The following is a 17,761-nucleotide window of genomic DNA, read 5'->3' on the forward strand; positions in this document are numbered from 1 at the left end:
TCCTACAAGGTCCAATTTGAACTTGTATTTGCTACAACACCCTTTACCACATAACCACACGGCCTACTTAGAATATACTGCAGCTGGTCTAATCAGACTGTTTCCACTGGGAATATGCACCATTACACCAGCATAATTGTCTTCTATATTTAGCGAGGTGCATTTCCACCTCATGGTGGGTGCTGCTCCAAAACATGTTCAAATAAAAGTCTTGTTTTCGTGTTCGGCTGTGCGCTCGCTTGTTGAGCTGTGGTCTGCAAAGGGAGAACTGTAGCACCGACATCCGTAGCCATCAGTTTGTTTCTGAGAGAGAGGACGGACTCATCGACGCAGTTGTCCGAGCCTCAATGATCAAATGTCAGTCTGTACAGAATATGAGTTGAAAGACATTCTACATTTAGCTTGAAGTCCCTAATAAGCCGTCATCTATAACGCTCGTGTCATCAGCGGTTCCTCGTCCCAGATCCACAGCAGCAGGCTGAGGGACGCCGTGTTGTTTGTGGAGTTCCAGCCCTCCATCTCGCCTTAATATTCCTGCTGAAGAAGAAACTCGGGAGCCGCTTTGTTCCTGTATTCTCTTGACATTTCCGATGAAAGCCGCGATCAGATGCCCACGCAGAGGACCGTCGGAGCCTCGCATGGTAGAAAACTACCGGCCATTGTGCCCACTCGAGTGGCGCTCTGCGAAGGCCTGGACCTGCACGCGAGAAAGCTCCACCGCCAACACGTGCGCGGTGACGGATCTCAACCTGTGCAGCCACACGGGCGGCCGCTCTGCTGCGTTTGTTGGGGAGCCTTCTGGCAGCAGACCAGCGGCACGCGTTCACTGGAGGTCCAAATCAGACCAACGCTTGCTGCGCTCAGCCAGTTGTCTGTGCATCGTATCCATGGCAACTGAGTACTTTGGCATCTGCCTTCGACTTTGCTTGCTGTTAAATGTTTTAACAGTTACTTTTTAGAGATTGTGACTTTGTGACTTTGACATCGTCGCGTTCGTTCACAGAAAGATGCTCGCAGACAAATTACTTCATTCTTCCTTTCACACTGATAAGGACTCAGCGAGGAGAATTACTTCTAGTCTATTTCTTACTTAACAGGGATTGGATGTTCTTTTGGTATAATTTTTGATTTAATGTATTACAATTTGTTAAAACCTTAAGAGACTGTTACAGTTACAGCATTTCATCATATAAGAGGTTTAAATTATCAACATCGTGACTGTACATTTGTGAGCGAGTGGGGGCTCAGACCATAAAACATAGCAATTTGCAATAATTTACATCTGTAAGACCTCACTGTGCCCGATGAGAAGCAGATGTGGAATGTGGAAACAGAGGAGCAGCACTTTTATGGTAATGAAACTTACTCCGTCTCCTACCATCTATCCTGTAGCTAAGAGAAGGAGTTAGCGGCTCATCAATGGTCGGGTTAAGGCCCGCTGCACGGATGGAAGTGCTCTTCCTCTGCGGAGGCCACGCTCTCATTCATGTTGCAATTAGCAATGATAAGCTATCATCAAGCTTTTGCACAGGTTTCAAACCTTCTCCATGCGCAGGCTTCCATGGAGACGCCGGAGGTGAACCTTTTCATTTCTTTGGAAGAATTACAAAAGGACACTTTATCTTAAGTTATTTATGAGTCCAGTATTGTTCAATGATAAGTGTGAATATTTCAGTTCAAGACCGTGTTCCATTTCTAGCTGAAAGTGTCACAGTGGGATTTTACTGGGTCAACTGGAAATAAACCAGATCAATAGAAGTTGTGAGATTTCCAAAGCTTACAAACTTGAAAAGACGGCGATCACGTAGCGAAACCATCTGTTGGAGAAAAACAGACACAATAAACACACATACTAAACAAACGGGGAGTTCACAAAACTGGAAATGTGATTCTGACAGGAGACCGCTTCTTTATCTCACGCACAGCACGAGTCCCCCTCTGGGGGCCATGTGGGCTCCTGGTTTTGACACATGTGAAAAAATGCAGACGTCAATAAAAACCTCCAATCCCGTGTCTTTAATCATTGAGAGACATCTTCACTACGGTCCACGACGTGCCTCAAGGAGCCGGTAGTGGACATGATGTCAACACTCTGAGCTACTGTCCTCCATCAGCTCTGGACCGCTTTCATGTTTGCCACATGGTCACATGGTCACAAAGACAGACATGATGTCCATCATCTCAGTTTGTAGTGGGCTTTGAACAGAAGATGACACTTAGGGAAAAGATCACCGCAGTCGCCTTAGAAGACACGGAATAAATGTAAATCTCATAACATAATTCCATGGCATCCATGTATATGTCCATATCAGTAGTTATTACTGTTTGTAGCTATTAATATGTAATGTTATGACGTGTGATCTGCTGGTGATGAATGAAGTCATTGAAACAGAATGGAATGGAATCAGGCCGTCTCATATACATATATATATCCAGTCAAAACATTTCACTCTGCTGTATAAAAAGAATATTTTTAAATAGTGGAAGAAAACGTTTGGTTAGTTGGAACACGTTGGAGCATCAGATACCAGGAGGCTGCACACTAATGGGCAAACAATCCAACGTAAAAAAAACTAAATGACAAGCAATGTAACGTCAACGAGCGTGTGACAGCAGATTAAACTTCCCGCACAAAACTACATTACCCAGAGAGCACTGCTGCAATATAAATAGTCCCGAAAGGGGCGTTTCCGCAGTGACATGTGGAGGTGGAGAGGAGCGGATTGTTGCCGAGGACGCGTTCAGCTGTCAGAGATAACGGCCGCCTCACCGCCATGGACTTAACCGAGGATGTTATCCCGCGCTGACCCACTTCTCCCCCGCGCGCCCGCTGACGCCTCCTCGCTGTCCCGCCAGGTACAGCGCTCCTCCGCCCGCGCTCCTCCAGCGAGCGCATCGCTCATTGTGGCGCGCGCCAGTCAGGGAAGGAGCGAGGCGCGTGGCCGTTTCGTTTAGGCGCGTGCGCGTGGGCGCGCGTGTCCCGTCTGGAAGCTCAGCGGGCGGTTAAAGTGTCTCACGGACGGTTGACGTCGCGTCCCCCGCCGTGTCCTCTGACGGTTGGAATCTTAATCCGGGTAACTATGACCTTCAACCTCAGCGACGTGTCTTTGCCCGCAGGTGCGGCGCGTGTTGTCTGTCTCGTTCTCAGCGGCAGGTGAACTTGAGGGAAGTTTTGGTTTGATGGAGAACAGCAACCGAGGAAGAAAAGAAAGGGACGTCGCTCCTTAACTTGAGGAAGTTCTTCTGTGTCTGTTGTCTCCAGCTGGACACGGGCTGAAGACAGCTGACCTACATCTAAGACGTGTCCCTCAGCTAACAATAGCACAGATAAACTGCAGCCTCGTGTCCTTGGCAGGTATTGTTTCACATGCACATAATGCGTAGTGAATACGCTGTGCAGTCCAACTATCTGCAGCCTGTCGTGGTGCTTCTTCTGTAGGCTTTGGAGGACTAGAAGAACAAGTACACGGCCACCTGCACAGAAGAGCACAGAGCTCATGTTAATGAAATGATGTGAATGTGATTTTCGCTCAGTAAGGAGAGGCACAAAAAAAAGACTCAAACCGCTCACGAATAGTCTGCGTCTTAAAGGTAATGATGGATCGTATGAGATGATCACAGTGTTTACTAATTAATAAATGAATTAATTAAATGGTAATGATGGATCGTATGAGATGATCGCAGTGTTTACTAATTAATAAATGAATGAATTAAATGGTAATGATGGATCGTATGAGATGATCACAGTGTTTACCAAGTCAGTTAATCAGCAACTGACAAGCTGTGTGCAGCAACGTGGAGCTGCTAGAATCAGCGTCGGTTAACGGACAAGCTGTGTGTGACTTGCACGAGCTTGTTTGCTGTTTGTTTGTTGTTTGTTTGTTTGTTGTTTGCGGTTTGCTGTTTGGCGCAACTGCTCTCAAGAACATTTTGGTGTCTTCTGCAGGTGTAATCAAGCCAGAGGAGCCATGTCGGACAAGATGTCCAGTTTCCTCCATATTGGGGACGTTTGCTCCCTGTATGCTGAGGGCTCCACCAATGGATTCATCAGCACTTTAGGGTAAGTCCACCGGTCTTCTGTCTTTGCACCCTTTTCCCGGCAGCAGGATTCCAGGTGAGCTTGATGTGCACACGGCTGCAAAATGCAAAAGTCCACATGACTGCTGCTGTGGAGATGATAGGGGAGGGTAATAAATGCATTAATGCCTGTTGGCCTGCTGGCATCCAACTGTCAACCTCATTTTTGGGGAATGATAAGTGATATGATTTCAGTGAAGAGAAAGTTGTATTAATAGTTAAACTAGAGGCAAATGAAGGATTAGCTTTTTATCTTTGGACACATTCAATGAATATTAATCCTCTATAGAATATGCATTGAATGGGTTTGTTCTGTGGTTCCTCCTGTACACATGGCATCTATCTGGCGTCCGGTCGTTAGTCTGTGGTGATGCGACGGTCCTGGGAGAGAATGTTTTAATTAAAAAAGGCCAAGACGATTTGCTTTGCTGTAACTTTTGCCATATTTTGTCTATTCGTTTCCAAGTAAGAGGCTCATATTTGATGTTGGCGAGCGGCCGCTCGACGTACGCACAGGACCCATTTCCTTCAATCCAGTGTGTTGTCACCCCATGTGGGATGGAGCCAGATGTTTGCCATGAAACAGAAGTAGAAAATAGCTACAGTTGGTTGCTGATGAATAGGAGGGAAATTTACTCTGATGGTTTTGTCTTCATCTTTGAACATGGAGAACAATACAGAGTCACCCTACAAAAGTTTGTCTGACAAATTGTTAAATGTTGCCGACGGGTTGAGCGCACAAACTGAGCAAATCTTCAAATGCTGTTGACAGTCACCGTACAAAGAGAAAGGGGGGGATGGAGATCAATGATGTGAATGCCCATGTACGTCCACACCACCCAACGCCGCCTCTCTCCTCTTCCTCGCCATTATTCTCCCGCCTGCTGTTTGTGTTTCCTCCTCCGAGGGGAAAGAATCAGCGTGACGCTTCATGGCAACACATGTGTGTCTGAAGACGCCGCCACTCTGACGGGGCTCGTTTGTCAGATTGACCATTTGGCTCTGTTATGCCTGGTAATCATTCTCCCCGACCCCCGACCTCCGACCCCCTTTCCTCCAGCACCACCCTGCCCAGCGCTGCTGTGAGCTCAGAGGACGCGGCTATGAATAGCAGCGCTGCGTTAGGAGCCGCACACTGAGTGTGGACTCTGATGCCGTATCCCAGAATGCAAGGGGAGGTTTCTTCCTGACCTTTGGATGCAGATGAGCCTTTAAACGTTGGTTCTTTTCGGTGTGATCCACCGAGCAGCGCTCTCTCCCTCATCTTCAGTCCTCCTGCAGTGCAGAGTGAGCTGCAGGAGCTATAAAAAGATGTAACTGACTACAGTCGCCTACTCAACTGTGTTACATGTGCTGCTCTACTATCTGCTACTGTCCCCACGGGCTTCCCCACAATCCCCTAGTATGATGGAGCCATTAAACATATTTAGTGTGTTGATTGGGAAAACGAGGCGGAATAAACGGGCTAAAGTAGATTATGATGCGCGGTTGTTGCATTCTTTGGATTAAGGTTCCGTGATGGGCAACCCGACACAATAGGTATCTGATGGAGGGAACACAATGAGCAAAGCAATATTAATAATAATAGAAACAGAAATATCTATCCTCATTCTCTCGGCCCCTAATTTAAAGCTAAAAATACAACGGCAGAGCTTTTGAATTTGAGTTTCTCTTTGCACTGAACTAAGAACGGCTTCAATGTCTTTTTAAACTCCTCGTAAAACTGGACGGAAACAAAGCAACTCAAAGCATTTTCTTCTTTAGTGAGCTGCACCAGCAGAAAAGGGCCTAAGTCGTCGGTCTTCAGGATCCTGCAGAAGGTCTGCAGCGGTTCTGTGTGGGTTCCCCCTCAGCACCTCAGAGGTCCTCTGTAGGTCTTTCACTGGTGAATGGAATAACAACGTGACACAGAACATCTGTCACAACTGCACACATTTTTCACACTGTAACATGAATTTGTCCCTTTAACTAGTGAACATGCCAGCGTGTCTCCTGTTGGGGGAAAGGTCGTAATCCTGCCTGTGCCAATAGTGAGGGGTCATTCCTCCTCAAACGGGCAGTAGAACTTCCTCACAGATGACAGTTTGAATTGACTGACGCAGTAAACAGTAAACAAGGGCCTGATCAGTCATGTGATGCTCTCAGTGCGCTCAGTGACCATGTTGTGGGTACGAGGGGATGTCAATGGGATCAGTTTAACTGACTTTAATCCTCCTGTTGCATGTGATGGACTCATCATGACGTGTCTGTGTCTCCAGGCTGGTGGATGACCGCTGTGTGGTACAACCAGACACCGGCGACCTCAACAACCCGCCCAAGAAATTCAGAGGTAAGGCCTTCTTCAAAGCGAGGTCCTCTATTGTTGCCGTCTTTGCTTATTTTCTGGTGTGTGTGTGTGTGTCTGTGTGTGTGTGTGTGTGTGTGTGTGTGTGTGTGCACGTGTGCGTGTGTGTGTGTGTGTTGTACTTTACTAGTTAGAGAAGTGTGTCTGGAACCTTTTGGTCTCAAGTGTCTTTCTATTTGATTCCCACCCGTTTGGCCGTTGCTGTCTGTCATTAGATTGCAGGAGTGTCCACTCATTTATAATTGTCTCCATATTAAGGTCGTACTAAAAGTGATAATCCCCTTATACGTTCATTCTGCCACCCAAAGGAAATAAAGTCCCTTTGTGTTCCTCAAACCACGTGCACATGGTTCTCGTTCTATTTGCATATCGTCTTCTAGTACATGTTTGAAAAGGGGTTCATTTGTATTGTGTATTTGCCTCCACATGTGCTCACGTTGGACCAGAGCCCGAATGGCTGCATAGAATTGTGTCCCTGTCCTCAATCAGCACAGAGACGGACGTTCAGGTGGGGGCAGGTGTAGTGAATCTAGTAGCCAATAAGTGTTGGACGGAGGCTGCACTGCAGTGAACCCTGCAGGGTTCTTGACTACATCGTAGCTGGTGGTCGTTGGTGAGAGAGCTCAAGATTATTGCCCACAGTGAACCGTCCCCAACCGGCAGGGGTGTGTGGGGGTACTTTTGGATTGGCACAAATAAAAGCCCCGTATCCACCTTGTTTTTTAGTTTTACTGACCGCTCCTCTGCCGTCATGTGAGCGGTAGCGGATTCTCACAAACAGGACAAAGACGCCCGTGTGAGGTCCATGCAGCAGAGGTGGTGACTTGCAACCAATATTAAATCAATACTTTCGTGGATAAGGACGCCTTTGTGAAACAAATTGGATGATAGTTGTTTTCACTGTATTTTACAGCTGATTTAAGAGGTAACAAAAGAGATGGTGACAGAACGCTAACACGAGGAGGTTGAGTCTTCTGCCCCGAACGTCGCCATGGGGACAAGATCACAAGGTCGCCCCGTGCCAGAGAATCCCTGCCTCTGTGTGTTTGACTTTAAACACCTTTCATGGGAAAGTGAGACTACAAGCTCATGTTCATAAGTCAAGTGAGATGTAGGTGATTTTCATGGTGTGGTAATGTGATCATCATCCTAATGGGCGAAGGAGGAAGATGGCGAAAAGCATCTTTCTTTGAAAAATGTCATTGACACCACAGAGGGAAAGTCCTGAATTAGTGGTGATTTATTGTATTGGCTGTTTTTATTGAATGTTGTTGTGAATACCCTTTTTCAATATTTTGGGCGCTAACGCGGAGTACATCCTGAACACCGGCCACAGAACTCGCCGGTGATTCATCAGAGCAGCTGTTGTGTCCGTTGTGGTGAAGCTGTCCGACTTGTTCATATGATTTTGCGCTTTCAGTGACTGAGCGGCTGCTCGTCAAAGTAGGATTAGTACGCATGGATTTTCACAGAAGACCAGCGCAGTGAGCCCTGCTTGGTCGGCAGCACGTGAGACGCATTCCTTCGATGGTAAATTGAATCTGACTCATTTGACCAGTTCTTAAAGCCCTGCGTGTCCATTTAATACATTCTCAACCAGTCTGTGTCGCCTGCTGCTCGCCGAGGCCCCTCCCCTCCCCCCCCCCCAGGACCAGCTCCATGGGTGTGATGGACGGTAGATACGCAGATACTTTTGCATGGCTTGAAACAAAACGCTGGGACGCAGAGAAACGACTTCACGAGTCCGTCTCTAACTGAGATATTCAAATCTATTCAAAGCAGAGAAACAAACGGCGACGCAAAAGTAGATTGTGTCGGGCATAAAACTGCAAATGATCTTACGGCACCACACGTGTCTAATTACTATCAATGTTACAGAAACCGTTTTATTTAAGAACATTTACATTGTTACCATGGCGCACTTAGAAATGTACGATTAAATAGATAATTGAATAATAATTTCATGTGATTTCATGTCCAGCTCACGTTGGTATCAAAGCGTTAAACAGAAGCAAAGTGCAGGAGGACTGAATCCGATCATCTCTGTTCATTATTAGAAGCACACTAAAGGTCCGTAAGGCGTGCGTGTGTGTGTGTGTGTGGGTGTTTGTGTTTGTGTGTGTGTGTGTGTGTGTGACTGTTACTGTATTTGTGCTGCAGTGCTGTCAATGAGGTGTATGGACCTTCACATCCAGTCAAACACAACCAACACCCCATCGGTTGTGCGTTTGCTCAATGAGGATTTAGTGGAACGTGGCCCTCGTCAATGTTGTTAAGTCACGACGCCACCAGATGCCGTCATGGTCTCTGCAAGAACATGAAGCCCTTTGTTCCAGCTGGGTGTGAAGAAAGAGCCAAACTGTGCAGCTCAGGATCAGCAATGAGTGGAACTCGGAAATGCCACTCAGTATATTGTGGGATTGTAAGCAGAGGGGAGTACTTCCTCTGATCGGCTTCACTGTGAAGGAGCACAAACGTCCAAAAGTTACATTTCTTACTACTCCAAAGTAAAATGAATAGATGCAGAGCTACTTTTTCCACTGTTAGCAGCCAAATACCTCCCCGTCCATAAAGTTCACACACCATAACTCCAATTACTCAGCCGGTCGGACAGATGTTCTCCCCGTGCCCCCTTTTCTACATTGGTCCTTGGCCTCCCGTCTGTTCACGGGACATGGTGGCCCACTGCTGGAGACACTTGTGACAGAAAGATGCCACAGGGGCTATTTTTACCTTTTTTATAGATCATCGGCTCCCCCGTACCAGTTAACATGATATACATATCTATATATATAAATATTTATATCTAATAAAGAGTGTCCACCAAATAAACCGCTTCAATGCAGAAAGACACAGCGGGGCCACATTAGGAAATTCGAGTCTTTCTGGTGCCGTCTGTTTAAAACGGTGTATTATTGCTGGTGAACTAGGTCGACTAGTTTAGAATGATCATCAAACTTCATCACAGATGTTGCCAGCTGTGCTATTCTATTTTCTCTTCATGTACTTGGTGTCAAATCTTCACCTATACCTTCACATATTCACAAAGAAAACAATCATCTAACCGGTCTGAAGGTTCAGGACTCCTCGGTGGCCTCAACAACACAGACGTGCCAGAGGTTCCGTTTACTTCCCTTTTAACAGGAAGTTAATGTCCTTTAACGGCTACACCACCTGATCCGCACCAGTCACGGTCAATCTGCCAGATGTATGTGCCATTGTTGAAGTGTGAAGGGAACAGGGGAGACCACCTAGGGTCCCTAATTACGATGGTACGATATTCCTGTGTAGAGGACAGTAGGGAGACACCTTTTGTCCGGTAGCTCCCATGAGGACGTCTCAGACTCATGGATTTACTTTCCACACCACATTTTATGGAAAGATGATCATTGGTTGGACGGACAGATCTAGAGGGGGAAAAATAATAATTCATTCCTGGGACACAGATTAGATATCGTATGAAGTAAATCTTGTAGAACCCAGTAACATTTGTCCGCATAGTAAAGGGTGGATTATTTAGACTGGAGCAGGTTCTGAAGCAGGTCCGGGAGTAAATGGGGGTCTTATCTAATGTTATTGTTGGAGTTTGTGCAGGATGTTCTGCTTTATATCGTGGGAAGGGAATCCCACATACTTAAAGTGTACGGTGTTCTAGATGGACAGAACCAATATGGAGTGCTAAAATACTCCAAAGATGAATGTGGGGATTTTCCACTAAGATTGCCAGTGAACCAATTCCTCAAAACGTTGTCGGTGTCTTTTTTCTTCTTTGACATGAAGTCAAGTTGCCGGTATTCTAATTGTAAAGGATGAAGTTGGGCTCCTGACCCGTCCTCTTCCTGTGTTCTTTCCCGTAGATTGCCTTTTCAAACTGTGCCCCATGAACCGATACTCGGCGCAGAAACAGTTCTGGAAGGCGGCGAAACCTGGCGGCAACAGCACCACCGACACCCTCCTCCTCACTAAGCTCCATGTAAGTGTCCTCTGGGCCCTAGTTGAAAGCAGCGGATTAGTGTAATAGTGACTCCAATCTACTGGTGTGTGAAACGCAGCCGGCGTCCCGCCTGAGACCGTGGTGAACGCTGTGTTTCTCTGTTCTCAGCATGCCGCTGACCTGGAGAAGAAGCAGAACGAGTCTGAAAACCGCAAGCTGCTGGGATCAGTCATCCAGTATGGAAATGTCATTCAGGTGTGATAAGGCGCTTTGGTTAAACAGATCTGCAGTAACATTTTGCTCCAGATATGACAATGTGTGCTTATAACACTGACTGTAATTCAGTTGTAATCAGAGAAGAGTTTTAAATAATTGCACAAAGGCGTGCTATGATGTTTTCTGTTATAATATCTTAACCTCATTGCACAGGAGCGCTGGTATGAACCCACCTGACACCAAGAATGGTCACGCATTCCTGCTCAGTGACACACACACACACACACACACACACACAAGGGAGACTGTACGTGTTGACTGGAAACATTTTTTAACAACATGTTGGCGACACGCTGAGGTGCCGTTTGCATCGAAGCATTGAGTGAGTACGTAAGTAAAAACTTGGCAGACGTAATAAACACAGTGTCAATACACCCGTAAAATACACCATTAAAGCCTCCGGAGACGGGACTCTGCATTGATCAGAACGCCAGTCAACAGGTCCGTTTGGTGTGTAAGGCAGCGCTTTCCAAACCGGGAGGCCAGTGCCTCCACAGCTCGGCCACCAGGGGTCCCAAGCCGAGTGCGTGGGATGGATGGAGAAGTACACTAATTATTTAGCAACATGTGACCAGAGTCTGACCCTGTAGACCTCCGTGAGAGAGCGGGAGGTTCTGAAAGTGTGTCCTATAAGCTGCAGGGACCCCAGTAGGGGGGCGATGTGACATCGTCTGTTTGTCCGAGACAGTGAGCTGGCGGCAGCGATCACCTGCAGACGGTTAACAGCAGACAAACAAATGAAAGCATGTGTGACTCTGTAATTCTGCTGCTGATGACACAGATGCCGCCTGGTTGGTCAAATATTCCCCCCAGATGACAGCGGAGGAGATTGGACCAATGTTCTGCTTGATCGTAGTGACGACTTTGTCTACTGCAATAACCACAACCTCCGTCTTACTGTCGTTGGGTTGTAAAGTTGCTCTGAAACGGTTCTAACGCACTACATCGCGCTGTCGGATGGATTTGGGCTTTTAAACAAAGTCCGCCACGGGCCAGAACCATGCAAAGCTGCCATGATTCCGTTCTGGTCGGTAATAGATTATTTTTGACAGGGTGGGAACTGTTAAAATGGGTGAACCAAAGAGGTCATGAGAAGCATTTAAGGAGACAAGATTTCAAGTGGTAAGAAACGTGGAACCCAAACAGGGAGCCATATTTCCAGTGTGGTAGAGACTGACATCTGACATCTGTGCTCCAACCCTGTGCTGCTTAATGCTTACCGCTGTCTGCAGGGTGTTTATGCTGTTAATGCCCTTCTGGGTTTATTGGGCCCACAGCTGCTGCACTTGAAGAGCAACAAGTACCTGACGGTGAACAAGCGACTACCTGCGCTGCTGGAGAAGAACGCCATGAGAGTGACTCTGGACTCTGCGGGGAACGAGGGATCCTGGTTCTACATCCAGCCCTTCTACAAGCTGCGATCCCTGGGAGACAGTGTGCGTAGCTCATTGTCAGTGGGGGAAATAACGGATGTGTTTTCACCGGGTTTCTAAAAGCAGACGTCACATGAGCTCACATGAAAACAGAATAAATTAGAGACCGAGGACAAAGAGGTCAGACGTCAATGATGCTGGTGCTATCCACGTAGCACGTAGCACGTAGCACATTACCTCGGCTGGTCATGCTTCACTTCCTGCTTGTGGCTGATGGAGGTTCATAGTCGTACGATTGCAATTAAAAAAAAAGAAAATGTAGTCACACTTTATTGATTGGGAGAATTTGTCATCTGCATTCGACACATGTTAACTTTTTAATTACAAGGGCAGCGAATATGCAGGGGACCAGCTCCAGTCTCTGGCTCAGTGACTTTGTCAAGGTCCACGGGGAGAGATGCCAAGTGACTGTGTCATGATTTTGTATAGATACAAAGGCTTTTGTTTGAGGGTTATGGTTGATCGATGAGGACCGAAGTGTGTAGCACGCCAACATTCTGTGGATCTATTCAAAGAGCTTATCATAAATTTGTGCACGCACAAAAGACGACTGTGGTCACTGGCGATTCGATTCAGAAAAAATCCTATTTTTATTGTTACTTGCTGCGGTTATTGAGTGATGCCCAACGATTCTCCCTCGACCCCTTGTTTCAGGCACAATGTGGTCCCCGACTCCCCCTGGTGTTTACCTGCAGCGTGCACGCCCTCTCCTCGCTCTGCATTATGTTCAGCAGGCGCCTGCCGGTACCTGGCACAGATAAAATGTAGTGCTCAGTCGCACACATAGTGGCAGCTTAGCGCAGCAGTGTTTGATCAGAATCAGCATTCAAGCAGGTTGAATGACACTTACTTTCTAGTCAATGTTGCACCACACTATCACCAACGTATTCCTTTTTCCTGCAGGTGGTGATTGGAGATAAAGTGGTTCTGAACCCTGTGAATGCGGGTCAGCCTCTGCACGCCAGCACCCACCAGCTGGTTGACAACCCAGGATGCAATGAGGTCAATAGGGCACAATTGCTTCATTAGGAAAAGGCAGCTTGAGTTTAGAAGCCACTATTCTACGTGTAATGACACATTCACACTCTTCTGCCTCTCAGGTTAATTCAGTTAATTGCAACACCAGTTGGAAAGTTGTTCTGTTCATGAAATGGAGCGACAACAAGGAAACTATACTCAAAGGGGTAGGTACCCAATCGAGTTCACAAGTACACGTTCATTAAGTGGATCTTCAAAGCTGACATATTATTATATTATAAAAAAACTAAAACCTGTGTGCGTGCGTGCGTGTGCGACGGCAGGGCGATGTTGTCCGGTTGTTCCATGCAGAGCAAGAGAAGTTCCTCACCTGTGACGACCACAGGAAGCAGCAGCATGTTTTCCTTCGAACAACTGGCCGGCAGTCCGCCACATCTGCCACCAGCAGCAAAGCACTGTGGGAAATAGAGGTTCGCACAACTTGATCTCCTGGATGAAAAGCTACTTCACTTTGCTTTGGTCGAAGTTATGACAACACAACTTATTGATGCCTTCTCTTCCTTGTGTTCTACTGTTACCAGGTGGTCCACCATGACCCATGTAGGGGGGGGGCAGGCTACTGGAACAGCCTGTTCAGGTTCAAGCACTTGGCCACCGGGTGTTATTTGGCCGCTGAGATGGGTGAGGTGGGTGTCCACTTCTTTAGCTTCTTGTTATCTCGAGCCGTGCGCACTAGGAATTGCCTTCCAGTTTCTAACATGGCGGCATGAAGACCTGTTTCTAGGTGCCGTGTGCTGTCAGACGCCTCAATGAGATGACTGACGCTGAGTGTGTTTCCAGGTGAGCGCAGACTTCGAGGAGGAGAGTTCTGAGCAGCGGGCCGCGGTAAGACTTCTTCTCTTCCCCTTGTGGAGTCTCAGCCTGGTCGTTGCCCCCACTTCTATCTAACCTGCTGGATCTTTGCTTTCTGCTCCAGGTGGTGGACTTTACACCCTTTAATTTCCAGGTACTGTAACTAAATCTTCACTTGGCTGCTGCATAGCAAAAAAAAAAAAAAAAGTAATTAAATAAGGTAATTTTCATATGTGTCCAGTTCCTCTCGTGGAACCCTCAGGCAGCCACAAACTCTTCTCATCTAGTTGCTTGTGCCCTGAGTTTAGTAGCAGTAGATCACCACCGGGTGTCCCCATGGCACCGTCTCTCAGCCCGTGTATGTCTCAATGGAAGACGCCATTAGGCTGCTGAACCCGTCTGGGAGGCGGCGTTCAGCTGCAGTGACGGCTGCGCGTAGCTCGCTGTCTGCTCTCCTGCAACCGAGTGTGAACGTTCACCGGCGACTAGCAGCTTAAAGCCAAAACACGCATTTGCCTCTGTGTGTTCAGCGGTTTGCCCCCCAACGCTGCCGCCTCCCTCAACACATGTTTTCCCGCTCTAGCTGGATGCAGATAACGAAGCTCTACTGGGCCGCCTGCGAGCTCCGCAGGAGAAGATCATGTACAGTTTGGTCCCAGTTCCCGACGGCATGGACATCTCCTCCATCTTTGAGCTGGACCCCACCACCCTGCGAGGAGGAGACGCCATGGTGCCCAGGTACACTGCAGAGTACTGTGGACCCACGGACCCAGGAGAGGGAGGGGCGACATTTGCATTTTTCAATCAGACATCACAGTGTTCAAACACAACTGAAAGACAAACATGACACCACTCCCCTTAACTGCACTAAGAGAATATATCAATAAACATTTGTAAATTGTATCTGCGCTGCTGTATTGTGAGGCTGTAATACCCCACTGAGTGATACTCGATATCACAATGCCAGAGAAGCTCTCGAGGGGAACCATGTTTCTGCCCTTTTAGTGGAAAGAATGGAAAGAATGACATATTTCAACACCACAGTGATGTCAGGACTACAACAAATCACAGGGGCAGCAGTAATGATCTGACTTGTGTAAGGTTGAAGGGGAATTCTGAGCTGAAAGGACCAGGGCGCTTTTTTCAGTTATGCCTTTTTTTTTTTTTTTCTTTTCTGGGTATTTTCAAAGTCGACATACAAATAAGTGATCTTTGATTGCTTGAATCACAGATGACACTAAAAGACACCATTTTGTCTTTATTCTTATAAAGACTTACGGCTATATTCTTTGCTTCTATGTATACTTGTCCCTGTGTTGGGTCAGTATTGCTCATTTCTTCTTTTCCTTTGTGTGTGTGACGATGTCGATTCACACAGAAACCTTTTTGGATGTTATGATACCAGCTATGAGGAGGAGGAAAGTCCCCATCAGGGCAACAGGAAAGCCTTGTAATGACGCAGCGAGTACAGAGGAGACCGTTTTCATGTGTCTGAGCTGAAACCACCAAGTAGACGTTGTGAGAACACTGCGTGCCTTCACACACCATTAGGCAGATAAATAGTTCATCGGACAGGCCGGTATTAAAACAGTCACAAAACCTTTGACACAGGAACAACAAAACCTCCAGTCTGTACCTTTTTTTTTTTTTTTTTAATTCTTGACAATTGGATAGAAGCGGAGGCTAACCCCCTAACTCCCCAACCCCCTAACTCCCTAACCCCTAACCCACCTCGCGTCAAAGCCTCCATTGTGTCACATTGTCAGGTGTCTGTGTGCTGCAGGCTGCGACCGCTTGCTCCTCCTCCTCCAGACGGGGGGGCAAATCAAACTAAGCCCGTTTGCTTCAGTAGGCGGCCTCCAACAATACGGCTGCTGAAGGGATAAGGAGCTTCAGACCAACACGCACACACACCACCTACTCTCACACACGAGCAGCAGGTGTGCACGCTGTCTACATGCACGCTGTCTAAATGCACATGCACGCTGTCTACATGCACATGCACGCTGTCTACATGCACGCTGTCTACATGCACGCTGTCTACATGCACGCTGTCTACATCCACATGCACGCTGTCTACATCCACATGCACGCTGTCTACATGCACACTGTCTAAATGCACTCTGTCTACATGCACGCTGTCTACATGCACGCTGTCTAAATGCACATGCACGCTGTCTACATGCACATGCACGCTGTCTACATGCACGCTGTCTACATGCACACTGTCTAAATGCACTCTGTCTACATGCACGCTGTCTACATGCACGCTGTCTAAATGCACATGCACGCTGTCTACATGCACATGCACGCTGTCTACATGCACGCTGTCTACATGCACGCTGTCTACATGCACATGCACGCTGTCTACATGCACACTGTCTAAATGCACTCTGTCTACATGCACGCTGTCTACATGCACGCTGTCTAAATGCACGCTGTCTACATGCACGCTGTCTACATGCACGCTGTCTACATGCACGCTGTCTAAATGCAACGTGCAGTGAATCGTCTTGGTGATGTGAGAGGTGTTGATTTGCTATCAGACCATCATTGTTTATGAGACCGTAGAAAGATGGTGGCGGAGTGTTGGATTGTTTGTGAGTGATGGTGGAGGTATTCATCGCGTCCAAGAGGAGACCCCCGTCATGTGATCCTAGTCTACCTTCACATGTCCAGAGGTGCACCTCAAAGGTCTGGATGATCAGCTCCAGGTGGGATCATACTTGGTCCATCCTGGAGGGGGTCCAGTAGATTCCCTCCTGGGGAGCCCACCTCCCACTTTGTAAACCTCTCCTAACAACACTGTTTCCCTGAAGATGTAGATTTATTTTAGAAGATGAAGATTTATTAAAGTGGTGAAATTACAACAATATAACTTGTATATCTCTATGCATGTTAGTCACATTGAACACTGCTACTAGTGCTCTGAGAAGTCCATGCCAGTGTTGTTAATGTTAATAGGTGTTATTCTGCAGAGCTCAGGAATGTGCTGATCGCATTTCCTAGTTAGATTGATATCTCGATATCTGATATCTCTCTGGCTTCATCATGTTTGGCATGAGAGTGGCTCTGGAGGAAACTCTTGTGTGTCTGAAATGAAAAGGCTTCATCAGAAGCACGAATGTCCTCCGTCAACGTAATGAATGTCTTTGGCTCGGTGCCCTCAAGAAAAACGATATCAACCCAACAATGGAAGTTCCTTCTCCGTGAGCCCACTTGACCTCCTTAAAATGTTCCTGTGATTAGTGATACTCAAACACGAGTGTAAATAGTGCTAAAACTGAGAAATTGCCCAGATTCCTTGTCTTGGCACGTCTAGTCTTCACATTTAAAACAATTCAGAGGTATTTGGGGCCGTTGCTGCCCGCTACTTTGGAAATGATCAAATATGTAAATTCTCCATTACTAATCAGATATTCAGAGCATTGGGCCAATTTATCGTGTTCCCCGGAGCTTGATTAACTATTAAAACATCTTCCTCTGTGTGCCTCTGTTGTAGGAGCTCCTACGTGAGGCTGAGACACTTGTGCACCAACACGTGGGTTCACAGCACCAACAACCCCATCGACAAAGAGGAGGAGAAGCCGGTGATGTTACGGGTGAGTAGCTCGCGCTGAGCTGAAGACGCACGCCTGACGCTTCCTAATCAGCAATCTAAAAACAACTGAATTTTCCAGATTGGAACATCTGCAGTAAAAGAGGACAAGGAAGCTTTTGCCATCGTGCCGGTGCCACCAGCAGAAGTGAGGGATTTGGATTTTGCCAACGATGCGAGTAAAGTGCTGGCGTCCATCGCTGGCAAGCTTGAAAGAGGCACCATTACGCAAAATGAAAGACGGTACAGTTACCATGTGTTTACCCGTT

At 47.1% G+C, this 17,761-nt stretch overlaps 1 protein-coding gene across 22 annotated transcripts in view; it reads left to right on the forward strand.

The window, feature by feature from the left end:
• Positions 1 to 2,686: 2,686 nt before the first annotated feature.
• itpr1b (inositol 1,4,5-trisphosphate receptor, type 1b) overlaps positions 2,687 to 17,761 on the forward strand; it is a 55,627-nt gene continuing 40,552 nt past the window's right edge. For 16 of the 22 annotated variants that reach the window (XM_078092452.1, XM_078092454.1, XM_078092462.1 and 13 more), the window contains exons 1-15: positions 2,687 to 3,074; positions 3,947 to 4,060; positions 6,336 to 6,406; positions 10,279 to 10,394; positions 10,524 to 10,610; positions 11,909 to 12,067; positions 12,968 to 13,066; positions 13,165 to 13,248; positions 13,366 to 13,512; positions 13,624 to 13,728; positions 13,883 to 13,927; positions 14,019 to 14,048; positions 14,478 to 14,632; positions 17,397 to 17,496; positions 17,575 to 17,735. In XM_078092452.1, the coding sequence (XP_077948578.1) occupies positions 3,969 to 4,060; positions 6,336 to 6,406; positions 10,279 to 10,394; positions 10,524 to 10,610; positions 11,909 to 12,067; positions 12,968 to 13,066; positions 13,165 to 13,248; positions 13,366 to 13,512; positions 13,624 to 13,728; positions 13,883 to 13,927; positions 14,019 to 14,048; positions 14,478 to 14,632; positions 17,397 to 17,496; positions 17,575 to 17,735 (1,451 nt within the window). In that variant the 5' untranslated portion in view covers positions 2,687 to 3,074; positions 3,947 to 3,968. The remainder of the gene's footprint in view (positions 3,075 to 3,946; positions 4,061 to 6,335; positions 6,407 to 10,278; positions 10,395 to 10,523; positions 10,611 to 11,908; positions 12,068 to 12,967; positions 13,067 to 13,164; positions 13,249 to 13,365; positions 13,513 to 13,623; positions 13,729 to 13,882; positions 13,928 to 14,018; positions 14,049 to 14,477; positions 14,633 to 17,396; positions 17,497 to 17,574; positions 17,736 to 17,761) is intronic. The other 6 variants (XM_078092455.1, XM_040205006.2, XM_040205011.2 and 3 more) reach the window with 2 other exon arrangements.

The sequence above is a fragment of the Gasterosteus aculeatus genome, chromosome 17 (genome assembly GCF_964276395.1).
Source record: "Gasterosteus aculeatus chromosome 17, fGasAcu3.hap1.1, whole genome shotgun sequence".
In the NCBI taxonomy this organism is placed as follows: Eukaryota; Metazoa; Chordata; class Actinopteri; order Perciformes; family Gasterosteidae; genus Gasterosteus; species Gasterosteus aculeatus.